Below are 12,410 nucleotides of genomic sequence, written 5' to 3' on the forward strand. Positions count from 1 at the left end.
CAGCCCCCTCCCCATGGGCGTTATTGTTCCATTGTCCTAATAAGGTCAGGATAATGGCCCCGGTCTTCCTCGGCGAAACGGCGAAACGAAAACAACACAAATAAAACTTTGGCTGATTCTATCTAACAGGTCAAGAAATAAAAGCCCAGTTCAGTTTTAACATAAAATAAAAATACTCCCAATGCCACGGGTCTCTTTAAAACGAGGACCGGATGGCAGATGGCGGATGGCGGATGACGGATGGAAAAACGCGGATGATAAAAATGCGGATGGAAAAATGAGGATAAGGTAAGGTAAGGTAAATTTATTTAGAGTCGTAAACGTAGGGAGTGGCATGAGGGAAAATTTTCTGAGTCCTAGTTGTAAATAAACCCGACATGAATTTAGGCCGGGAAAAGTCCAACTTTTTTATTCAAGCACAAAACAGATCAAAACATAGTACGCCAGCCGGGAAAAAAAAAAACCGGAAAAGTCTTGATCGCATAACAACAGCTAGACTTTCCTTTTTATCATCAGACTCCGTTCTTCTTCACTTCATGTCCTATATCGAAGCAAATTTCCTTTGCAGAAAAAAGGCATTGTCAAATTAAATGAAACACCACTACATGTACTGTAACCGATCGTGCTCCACTTCCACCGTACCCTATTTGAGGAGCTTGCAAGGAACATGGAGCGTTTGCATACCTACAACATACTGATGTGCAACACGTCTTCAAAGGCCGCGGTGACTCTAGCGCTATTTTCACCGCCAACCATTAGAGGCAACAACGACATCTTGCTATGATTGAATTCTGTTGACAGATATACCTAAAACATTGAAAATCGACTGTCGCCAAGACAACATCGTAAATTTCCTCTTATCAGGAATTTATCATCCGCACATTGACATTCGCAATTTTCCATCCTCATTTTTGCATTTGCATTTTTCCAACCTTATTTTGTCATCTGCATTTTATCATCCGCATTTTTCCATATGCCGTCTGCATCCGCCATCCTCCGACCCATCCTCCATTTGCCGCCATCCGGTCTTCGTTTCACAGGTCACGCATGACAGCCGTCACGCATTTGATTTTCACGTGATTGTGAGCCAGCAATGAAGCAATCTCGTTCCCAGAGTCATGCGCAGTATATTGTAAACACCACATGTGCATTTTCGCGCCAAAATCAGTTCACACGAAACAAGTAACAACGAACTGGCGAGATGGCATCAATGGCGGCGATGGAACAGTCAACTTTAGGTCAATATTTTACAACAAGAAGAAAAGGTCTTGAAGGTGTCCATCCGGCAAAGCGAAGAAAAGTAGATGTGACTGAGACTGAAAACGAAGTTACCGTCCGGCGCAGTCAACGATCGAAGAGGCAAGTAGCGTCTTCTCAGATAAAGATTTCACGATCTCGTAAAGGTGCTAAAAGTATAAACGCGAAGGGATCCTTGAACGAAGAAAGCGTCCAGACTTCATGCAAAGGTTCTAAAGTTGTCAGCGAAACCACATCTCTGTTTGATGACCACGCTTTTGCAGAAGCTTTGATCGGGAAATTGACCGACGCGCAAAGAAAGCGCAAAATGGCGTCCTCGACACAAATGGAAGAGGCAGTCCCCAGGGACAAAAGCGAAGTTGAGATTTCAGAAGCTCAACGAAACAAGGACGAGATGGAATCCAAGCCAAAAAGTCGGCGACGAGCAGCGAGATCTTCAAAATCAGCAAAGCAAGCGGATAAAAGTGAGAATTCGAAGATTCCCGAGTCTACCGAGCAAGTTATTTCACTGGTCGATCAAACATCTCAGGAAGCTGATATCCCAGTGGAGAAAGGAACAACAGCGTCCCCCTCCAAAACACCTCCGGTCGTACGAAGAATCGGTGGAGGTGTCAAAGCGAACCCGTGGATAGCAGAACAGGCCAAAATAGTTCTGAGCCGAGGGAGAGAAGCTGTAAATTTGAGCCAGAAAAGTAGAAATAAAGAAGAGAAGCAGATGACTGCGTCAAAGGATAGTGCTTCAGGTGAAATTAAATAAAAATTAAATATAAGCTCTTTAGGTTCTCCACTAACTGACAACTGTAATTATTTTGCCCATGGTAAAAATGATGCGCAAACTAATGTGAGGCTGCAAGGGGTAGCTGGGTATAAGTGGATAATCTTACTGGATTTTTAACAATTTTTCAGTCTCTTTGACTATCCAAAAATGCCCAGGAGTTTAGAATTTGGACAATAAAATCTCAGTCAGGCGCAAATGCCCCACTCATGCCTGCTCTCTTTCACTACAACTTAACATTTATATTAGGTACATTAAACTGTATTGCTGGCAGCTCATCAGTGCTGCAGTGTATTAAGTCCAGGCACCACAGTGTGAACTGAAATGACTAGAGGCAATGCCACTTGTGATCCACTGATGTTGTTTGCTACTACTGCCATGTTTCATGTTGTTTTCATTTCCACCATTTTTTTGTCATTTTGTATTTATTTTTTTCCTTGTTTCTTCCATCAGTCAAAAACTCTAAAGCTGCTACACTTGGTGCAAATGTGAACAAAGCTCAAGAGGATCTAGCAAAGGCCAGAAAACTTATCAAGAGCATGAGATCACTTGAGAAAAGTGCTTCTAAACCCTCCCAGTCTTCTACAGGGGATGACGGACCAAGGCTTCATCAAGTGGCATCATCCAAAAGAAGTGTGGATAAAGAAGGATCACAGAGGTACATGTATTTTAAAATAGGAATGTCGAAATTGAAATTTTTCTCATCTATTACATTTCAGACTGTGATCAAAATCTAATTTTTGCTTTAAAAATTTATGCATATTTGTCAAGTGTAAAGTCTAGGAGTAAATAGAAAATTATCAACATGAGAACATTGTCTTGTATCAAAATTTAAAAAAAAAACATTCAACAAATATTTAAGAAATATGTGTCACCTAGAAATTGCTTTTCAAAAGCTGCAAAATTAAGCTGTGTAAGAATTTTACTTACAAAAATGCTTCAGGATGTGGTGACACACTGAACCTGTGGACCATTACAATGATGGTTTAATAATAATACTCGGTCCTCTCAGGGCAGGTAGGTGCCCTGGTACAGCACCTTTAAGAGCAATAAGAGGAATGCCTAAATTAACAACTTCATCTAGTGGGCCAATTTTTAAAAACTACTAACATTTTAGGTGGCGATTCTGAACAGAGTTCTCGCTGAAGCTCTGGCAAGAATGACAGTCACCATTTAATGATATTGTAATAATTTATAACTTAATTGTATATTTTTTCAATATTTGTAGTTTGAAGGTTCCAGCCTACGAACGCTTCCATGCCCTAGCTCAGTCCAGCCCATCAGATACATCCTCTGCAACTCTACCCCTTCCCTATAAGTACAAGACTTTGGCAGAGATGTTCCGCTGCACTGACACAGTGCTGAATTTGTTGGGCCAGCGGAAAGAGAAATGTACCTACCCAAAACTCAGAGATGCTGTACAGCAGATGTCGAGAAAGTAAGGACCCTTCTATAATAATTGTGTGGTGAAAACCTTATTACCTATTAGATCTTTGAAAGCAATATCATTTATGGCGGGAGTAAATGAATTTGTTTTTTGTCCTATTGTGAGAGAGGTTTTACTTATTTTCGACCTTCCTATGCATATTTGAAGTATTTGTTTCCTGTTTCAATGGCATTTATGGAAATCAGCTTTGTGCTAGCTGTATTCTTACTATATCATTCTCTACATATTTTGCATTTTTCCGTTTCACATTTCTCTTATTAGATTTTTGTTACTTAATCTAGAAGTACCACAAACCATTTTGTTGTAGAGTATAAGCATTTTATTTCCAGCAACATCTCTTTGACTTTGCTTTTTATTAGCCTTCATTATCTTGGTGTTTTTAATTCCTCAATAATAAATTATTCACTGGTACATTTTTTTGTAGGCGATTTGAGAAAAAACATCTGGCTCAAATGAAAACTGTGTATCCACTGGCTCTGGAATTCCGTCAAGATAAATGTCCTGGAAAGTCATCATCATTTGAGCTGACTGTTGAGTTTGGAAAAACAGAAGAGTCACTCAGTAAGCTGACACTGACTGCAAGTGAGATGTTGGCCAGGAAAGATACCTTTCAATCAAATATGTTGAAAATAACCAAGAGACACCATCAGGTACGGTTGTAGAACTCAGAGCTGTCGTCAAGGACTGAAACCTGTAACACATGTTACAGCTGATAGAGCAGTTTTCAACTGAGTGTCAAATGTGATCAGACAATTAATTTGGTTTTGACTTTGGTTTGAGATTGCCTGAGTGGTCTAACTTGTAAGTAACTGGTTTGGTTTTCAAATTTGGTTTTACGACGCTCAATTGAAAACAGCTCTAATGCTTACTAGAGCCTTGATGTTACAGGTGAATTTTCTTGTTGAGATGTAATTCACCTGCAGAGCAACAAGTTTATTACAATCAAGGCGACACGTGACTCTGAATGTATGACAACATGGCAACTTTTCAAGTTTTTGCCTCAAGTTCTGATTGGCTATAAAAGATTATACATTTGGGAGGGTTGTCAAAAATAGCTGGTGGCTAACAAAAATCATCATCTACTTCATGATCTTGGCTAGCTATTCTGCTGGGCTAATCGCCTGCTTTTACAGAAAAACATAGCAAAATCAACTTCTTACTCCAACAATAAAGTAACCCAATTCAAACTGTTGTGACTACCCTGCATTTGGCAATGGGGTTTTACCCATTTATGTTTGACTATAACAAAACCTGGAGAGGCACTGTGGCTTCACGGTTAGTGCGCTTGCCTCCAGATCAAGAGGTCCAGGTTTGAGCCTTAGCCCACAGGGACATCGTGTTGTGTTCTTGGGCAAGACACTTTACTCTCACTGTACCTCTCTCCACCCAGGTGGAGAGTAAACTTAATGCTGGAGTGCTGGGGGGTAACCATGCGATGGACTAGCATCCCATCCAGCTGGGAGAGTAGAAATACTCCTAGTGATTTCATGCTACTGAAACCAGAGATAAGCACTGGCCTGATGGTCAACTTGGCTTGTATGCAGACTTTATCACTGTTACAAAACCCAAGGCATATTTCAAATATATTGAAAAAATTATCGTTCATTTCAACATTACGAGGCCATGCAGTAATTTGTTCTTTTTGGTGACATCTGCTGTAAAATAAAAACTGGATACAGTCAAACCTCCTGTAAGCGTTTATGGGAGGTGGTCACAACTGGAGGTCTGACTAAGTGTGGCTTCTGTTATTGGTTTTATGACTCTGTCATTGGAAAATTTTCTAACTATCATTGTACTCTGACTTGCTTTTTGCCAGGACTTCCTCTGTAACCTTAATCCAGCTTTGTCAGTTGATGATAACAAGATCATGCGCTGGCACCCCAAGTTTTGTCTTGATGATGTCCCAGATGTAGATGAGGCTGATCTGCCTCAGCCACCTGTGGTGAAGACCTACAGTAGTGCTCACGATGTGCTAGAGAAAGCACGCGATATGATAGCACCAAGGGTATGTAGATATCATGAGTTATTTTGACCAACAGTGAGGTCAAGATTGTTGATTATTGGCCACACTATTCAATGTATTTTGTAAATTTATCGGACCATGACGTAGTTGAGGTCTTTGAACATGCAGAACAATGTTGAGGCCAATATCCAGCAATCCTGACCAAACAAGCTTGGTCAATAAGGGATTCATTGTATGACATAGAGAACACCGTTTTCTTGCAAGAAACAGCAGTTAATCCCTAGCGGCTAAGATAGACTAAGTTCCATCTTGCCTGCTTGGGTGGGCTTAGTACAGTCCATGATTTAGTTTTTTGAGCCTGCTCACAGAGCTTCCATGTCATAACAAAATAATGTTAAGAGTTGTAAAAGAAATCTAAGTTCCAAGACTTGTCATTTCCATTTTTGATTAAAATGAAAGTTGTTTTTTCATTTGTGACAGGTTGAGAAAGCACTAAGAACAGTTGCTTCAAAGGAGCAAGAAGACAAAGAGCAAAGAACAACTAACAAGAACAACCTTGAAGAAAAGAAAGTCATCACAGCATTGAAAGAAAATACTGAAAATAAGAACAGCCTGAAGCATAAATCAGCCTTGAAGGGAATCTCTCAAGATCTGCTGAACAAGGTACATGTACACAGTACCTTAAGTGTCTTCATTGTGACCGTTCTTCTCTCAAGTTATAAACAAAATAATTATGTTTATAACCTAAAGAAGATCAGTCTCCTAAAAGGGCAGCTTGTGAACATTTAATATTATTATTATTATATGTTCCCTAGCTGCCCTTTTAGGAGACTTGGAGTTTTATACACTCTGTCTTCTGCCATCTAAACATCTTTGTCTTGCCTATCAGGCAAGTATTGGGAAAGATTTGCTTTGTATTTATTTTGACACTGCTTTTGATGTTTCTAAACACAATATCAATGGAAACATGAAAATTAAATCTTTATCAACTAGTCTACATTTACATTTCAGTCTTAAATAGATACATTCATATCATTGATGCATAGCCTTGTTGATTGTTTAGATTCGTCAGAAAGAAGCAAAGAAAATAGAGGAAAACATGACGAGAGATCCGCTAGTTGACAAGAAGCTTGCCATGAAGGAACGTCTCCCTGACTTATGCAGAATACTCAAAGCGTATCCTACATTTGAAGAAGCTAGTCATAAAAGGGGATAAGTGACGATTTTGGTTGCTTTTCTTTTTTCTTGCTCCAAATTAGCTGAATTTTTGCATGTGGTCTTCAATGTAATAGAAAAATGTGGTTCTGTATTTTTGTCGCTGGTTTTTGCTTTGTTTTCGAGTTAAAACGTAGGCAAAAAACTTGGCTTTTCCTAGCCATGTCTCTAGGAGTTTATTTGTTGAACAGCAAACAGGCAGACTGTTTATAGTGTATGAAGTCAAAACCAAATCCCACAGCATATAGAGCGGAAATCTGGGAACGGATTGTTTACACCGGTTATTGTGACGTGAACACAACACGTGAATCGATCGAGCGTCAAACGAAATGCCATCAAACAAAAAAGAGATGTGCCGTATTAGAGCTCTGTCAACTAATATCTTAAGCATTGTTTTAAAGTACCTTGTGTGCCTACCTGGTGGTTGAGAGGCATCATAAAGCCTCGATAAACCTGTAAGTCATCAGCACGTTTTAAAGAATCAAAATGTGTTCTGAAACTTCGAAGGCAGCTAATATACCGTAATCGTGTTATCGGCGTTCGAAGTCAGATCGAGCCAGGTAGCAAAGTCCAAGAGCAGTTCTTGCCCAAGAAAAATACCCTCTGGTGAGTTGTGGCCCATTTGCCAAGCGTTGCTAGCGTCAAAGTTTGGAAAGCGAGAACTGGTTTTAGACTTATAAAATTTGTCTTGTATCGACCGCCATGTCTTCCCGCGCACGAGGTGTAAAGACCCTTCCCGGCATGCATTGCGATTACGTTCTGCGGACGTTTCTCGAACTGGTAACTAGATTTAAACATAATAATGGCCAGCAAGTGGCGATCGATTGTAACAGATCTGTGATCCAGTTTGCGTTGATTTTATTTCAAATCGGCATGATTTGTAGTGTTTTGAGCTTCTGGGATCAGGGGACATGCAGATGTATGGAGACCCGTATGTTGCGCAGAAGGGTTAATCTGTTAATCTGTCAGCCCTATTTATAGAGCGTTTTCACGTGGAGTCATCAAATTCTTAAATCCAAAACTAAACAGTCGCCAAAGTTGTTGTCCTCATCAGGCATAAGAGGTACCAGCGCATTTTGAACTTGGAAGTTATGGCGGTGCGTGACATAAAGCTACGATCGCGTTTGTCGAAAACTATGTTTTATCTCGTGAGTTTTTAGCCATTGAAGACGTTGCCGTATTTGAAAAAGTGTTTATTGAAATGTTTATTTGTTTCATTTTATTTTTATTTACACCTTTTTTTGACCTGAAATCAGCATTTTTGAGCTTATACGTTGCGTGAAATTACCATTTTCAGGAGCCCATCATGGGCTCCTACCATTTTGCTGTTTTCTAAGTGAAACCAACATCCTTGCCGTCACGCGTTAACGTCAAATTAACATTTTAACCTATTTAGACCTGAAATCAACATCATCGAGTTTATACGCTGCGTAAAATTGACATTTTGCTGGTTTCTAAGTGAAACCAACATCCTTGCCGTCACGCGTCAACGTGAAATCAACATTTAAACCTTTTTTGACCTAAAAGCAACATTTTTGAGCTTATACGTTGCGTGGAATTGACATTTTGCTGATTTCTAAGAGAAATCAACCTCCTTGCCGTCACGCGTTAACGTGAAATCAACATTTTAACCTATTTAGACCTGAAATCAACATCATTGAGCTTATGCGCTGCGTGAAATTGACATTTTGCTGGTTTCTAAATGAAACCAACATCCTTGCCGTCATGAGTTAACGCGAAATCAACATTTTAACCTATTTAGACCTGAAATCAACATCATTGAGCTTATGCGCTGCGTGAAATTGCCATTTTGCTGGTTTCTAAGTGAAACCAACATCCTTGCCGTCACGCGTTAACGTGAAATCAACATTTTAACCTATTTAGACCTGAAATCAACATCATTGAGCTTATGCGCTACGTGAAATTGACATTTTGCTGGTCTCTAAGTGAAACCAACATCCTTGCCGTCACGCGTTAATGCGAAATCAACATTTTAACCTATTTAGACCTGAAATCAACATCATTGAGCTTATGCGCTGCGTGAAATTGACATTTTGCTGGTTTCTAAGTGAAACCAACATCCTTGCCGTCACGCGTTAACGCGAAATCAACATTTTAACCTATTTAGACCTGAAATCAACATCATTGAGCTTATGCGCTGCGTGAAATTGACATTTTGCTGGTCTCTAAGTGAAACCAACATCCTTGCCGTCACGCGTTAACGTGAAATCAACATTTTAACCTATTTAGACCTGAAATCAACATCATTGAGCTTATGCGCCACGTAAAATTGACATTTTGCTGGTTTCTAAGTGAAACCAACATCCTTGCCGTCACGCGTTAACGTGAAATCAACATTTAAACCTTTTTTGACCTAAAATCAACATTTTTGAGCTTATACATTGCGTGAAATTGACATTTTGCTGCTTTCTAAGTGAGATCAAAGTCCCTGCGGTCGCGGCGGGCCGATCCTTTGTTATGATAAACCGAGGCGAGACTTCGACTTATAACAAAGGCTTGGCTTGGTTATTATAACAAAGGATCGGCTCTGTTTATCATAACAAAGGCCCGGCTTCGTTTATTTGCAGCCTCGGCGGGAAAAGGGCGTTAGGTATTTTAATCAAAAGTGAACTTTGTCGAAAACGCTCCAAATTTCGCATAGAGTTTTGTTTAGGTATGTTTAGCAATGTCCCGTAGTTTTTGCGCTAAACCTTGCTTCGTTTTCAGGATATTGCGTATGCAAAAAACCACTTGGTTTTCCTAGCGGCGTCTTTATAAAGCGAAGCAAAAACCAGCGGCAAAAATACAGGAACACGTTTTTCTATTACATTGAAGACCACATGCAAAAATTCAGCTAATTTGGAGCAAGAAAAAAGAAAAGCAACCAAAATCGTCACTTATCCCCTTTTATGACTAGCTTCTTCATTTGATAGTTATTCAAGACTCTGTACTCAATGTCAAGAATTTGCGAAAACAAGAATGAACTGTTTCCCTTGGTTTGGTCATAAAGTATATGTTTTACAAAAACTTGACTTGCAGGGTAGACAAGGGTAGTAATTGGGTGTAAGTTCACTCTTACTAGCTAGTCAAATGTGTGTGATAGTGTATCAGTCCTTAACTTTCTGTAGCTACTTCTCTGCTGAGCGCAAAGCAGCTATTCCTCTGGATGATGCAACAGTAAAACTCTCGGAAAGTTACAAGACTTCCCTATCTTCAGGTATAATTTTACTTCAGAGTATATTATTTTCTGTTTAAATGCAGGGAAATGATTTTTCGAACCTCCTGATAACTCAAACTAGAAGGCATTTCCTTTGGATATAATTCTTTCTGACTAATTTCCAATATCATAAGCCAATTTTTCCCCTCGGAGGTTTGAGAAATCAGGATTCTATTATAACAGTAACAGCAGTGTAATATGATACCATCAGAAGAAGACAAATATGTTAAGTTGTTTGTGAGTACTTCACAAGTACCTGGCACTTTCAGTATAAATGTTATTTCAAGTGATGAAATTGCAAGCTACATAATTCTCTGCAACAGTGCTGTGTGATCTAGCATGAATGTGAGGCAATCTGGGACACTTTTGTGGTTTCTGCCCAAAATTGTCTCCTATCCAAGGTGAATTTCATTATAATGAAAAATTATAAAAAAATTTGAACTTTGAAAAGGGCTATCGGGCCACTGGGGCATACTGGCAGAATTTATGCTAGTTTCCACAGAGTCATTGTTGACCAAGCCTTTTCAATCCAGAATCCAGCATGTTAAGCATTAAGGCAATGCATCTCTCACTTGTAACAGTAATTCATTGAAGTTCTTCTTTTCACTGTAGTACAAGTGGAAGAACACATCCGATTCATGTCACAGCTTGTTCCAGAGTGGATCTCAGTTCTAACAGTAAGGAAATGTGCATACATCAAGATCAACAAGACTGCTGATGTAAACAATGTCATAAACAAACTCATGACCAAAGAATTTCACTGACGAAGTAAAAGTTGGGATAATTGTTGTTACAACATGGTGACGGTCTGGTGACTTTGACAATCTGAGAATTATTCATTGAGCCTGCACTGTTAATGACTTACAATGGAACATTTTTACTACCCTTTGGAAGTCACGAAAACATTGTTGCATTTGCATGGTGTTCATACCCATGTTCCACAGGATCAGTTATTAACTACTTGCTTGTACATTGAACTATACCAGAAATTTTGTGACTAGTGAGACCTTGATTGGGTTTTGACTGACAACAGCTGTCCAATCTAACCCAAAAATCTCCCTCATGAAATTTTAAGAGAAATGAACAAGAAAAGTTATTGTAACATGCAATATCAAAGGGAAAACTTTCAATGACCTATCAATATCATTCATTGTTGGCTTGTTTTTATTACAGAATTATCTTTTTTGGGCAAGGTACACAGCAGATTTAGTTCTGGGCATTCAGAAAATGATTTTTTTAATAGAATTTTTACATTTACCTAATCAGTATTGAGTTATCATGTCTCTACATTTACACTGTGTACTGATCAAGCTGTGTCTGTTTGTATATTTTTATCATTAGGAATTTATCCTTCAACAATACTTAGTACTCAGTACTGTATTTTCATCATTAAAAGCAACATTTTGTTGTAATGTGGCAGAATTTACTGAGTCTGTAATAATTTATTGTTTATAGTCAAACCTCTCTACAAGGGCCACCTTCGGGACATACTGTGTGAAGGTCGCCGTGTAGAGAGGTGTCCGTTATGGGGAGATACGTGTAGGGTGTAATACGACACCTGTTTTTTGGGGGGTTACGACATATTCATAATATTTTAAAAAAACAATCAAATTATCTCAATAAAACAAACCAAACAGAAACAGAAATCAATGACATGCGGTATGGAGTTTCATGACCTTTTACAATAGATCACAAGGTCTGTTAATCACCATTTGTCAGTCGTTGATTAACTGGCCGTTGTGGAAAAACCTGCAACTGACTCGGCATCTTTCACAAGGTCAGCAAAATCTATTTTCTTCCAAGCAATTATCCACTTCACTATCTTCAATGCTATCATTTCAGACATTGGAGCATGTTTGGCTCAAAATAATATGGCTCAAGAGCAGCCATAACCTGGAGTGGTACTTAAAAGGCTTGTCGGAAGCCATTTTGGACAAAATCTCTCGGATGGAATGACGTCACGAAAACTGAATGAATGAATGAAGAATTGTGTTGTTCCAGAAAATAAACAATTATAATAATATTATTATTTTACCTTATCCATCATATGCAAGTTCTCTTTTCTTTAAACCCTCCCTGTTCTGGAAATTCTAGTTTAGCATCATACTTTCCATTAAAATTTGAATTTCCAATAATATTCCATGGGGTAGGCATGGATATTTTATGGAACTACTCAATATTGTGACAGAGAACAAAGACCTTTACAAAACTGGTAACTGTGTGCCAGTGTTATTTTATTGGGCAAATTCAAGGGCTATTTCAAACCTATTTTTCAGTTGGCAAAAATGAGAATAATAAAATAACAAATTATCATGTACTCAGGGTTGCAAATAATTTTTTTCTCTTGAAAGAACATACATGTATACTAAGAAACCATCTTGGTCAGACAAAACAAATTGTGGTTGGACATCACCAAAAAAGTTGAAAACTTTATATCCTTAAAAATAATACCACACTGGGACCTGTATAATTTGTGAATTGTTTCTAATTTGTAGAGAGAGTTTACTGCAATGACTTTCTAAAACTACGAACAAAA

At 38.7% G+C, this 12,410-nt stretch overlaps 1 protein-coding gene across 1 annotated transcript; it reads left to right on the top strand.

The window, feature by feature from the left end:
* Nucleotides 1–71: 71 nt before the first annotated feature.
* LOC110050975 (DNA replication factor Cdt1-like) lies at nt 72–11,296 on the top strand. Its single transcript, XM_089298458.1, has 9 exons — nt 72–2,000; nt 2,486–2,690; nt 3,261–3,470; nt 3,904–4,129; nt 5,296–5,484; nt 5,923–6,105; nt 6,506–6,618; nt 9,786–9,874; nt 10,487–11,296. The coding sequence occupies exons 1-9, from the start codon at nt 1,202–1,204 to the stop codon at nt 10,636–10,638; spliced, it is 2,166 nt and encodes a 721-aa protein (XP_089154584.1). The 5' UTR covers nt 72–1,201; the 3' UTR covers nt 10,639–11,296.
* The last annotated feature ends 1,114 nt before the right edge of the window (nt 11,297–12,410 follow it).

Source organism: Orbicella faveolata, unplaced genomic scaffold (assembly GCF_042242905.1).
Source record: "Orbicella faveolata isolate gen_17 unplaced genomic scaffold, um_ofav_v1 contig_3, whole genome shotgun sequence".
In the NCBI taxonomy this organism is placed as follows: Eukaryota; Metazoa; Cnidaria; class Anthozoa; order Scleractinia; family Merulinidae; genus Orbicella; species Orbicella faveolata.

What these genes read in the sequence shown, in the direction of transcription:
- LOC110050975 (XM_089298458.1), top strand. Translation starts at nt 1,202, where the DNA reads ATGGCATCAATGGCGGCGATGGAACAGTCAACTTTAGGTCAATATTTT. An exon ending in GTCAAAGGATAGTGCTTCAG is followed by an intron (nt 2,001 to 2,485) that starts GTGAAATTAAAT and finishes TTCTTCCATCAG; the next exon opens with TCAAAAACTCTAAAGCTGCT. An exon ending in TAACCAAGAGACACCATCAG is followed by an intron (nt 4,130 to 5,295) that starts GTACGGTTGTAG and finishes GCTTTTTGCCAG; the next exon opens with GACTTCCTCTGTAACCTTAA.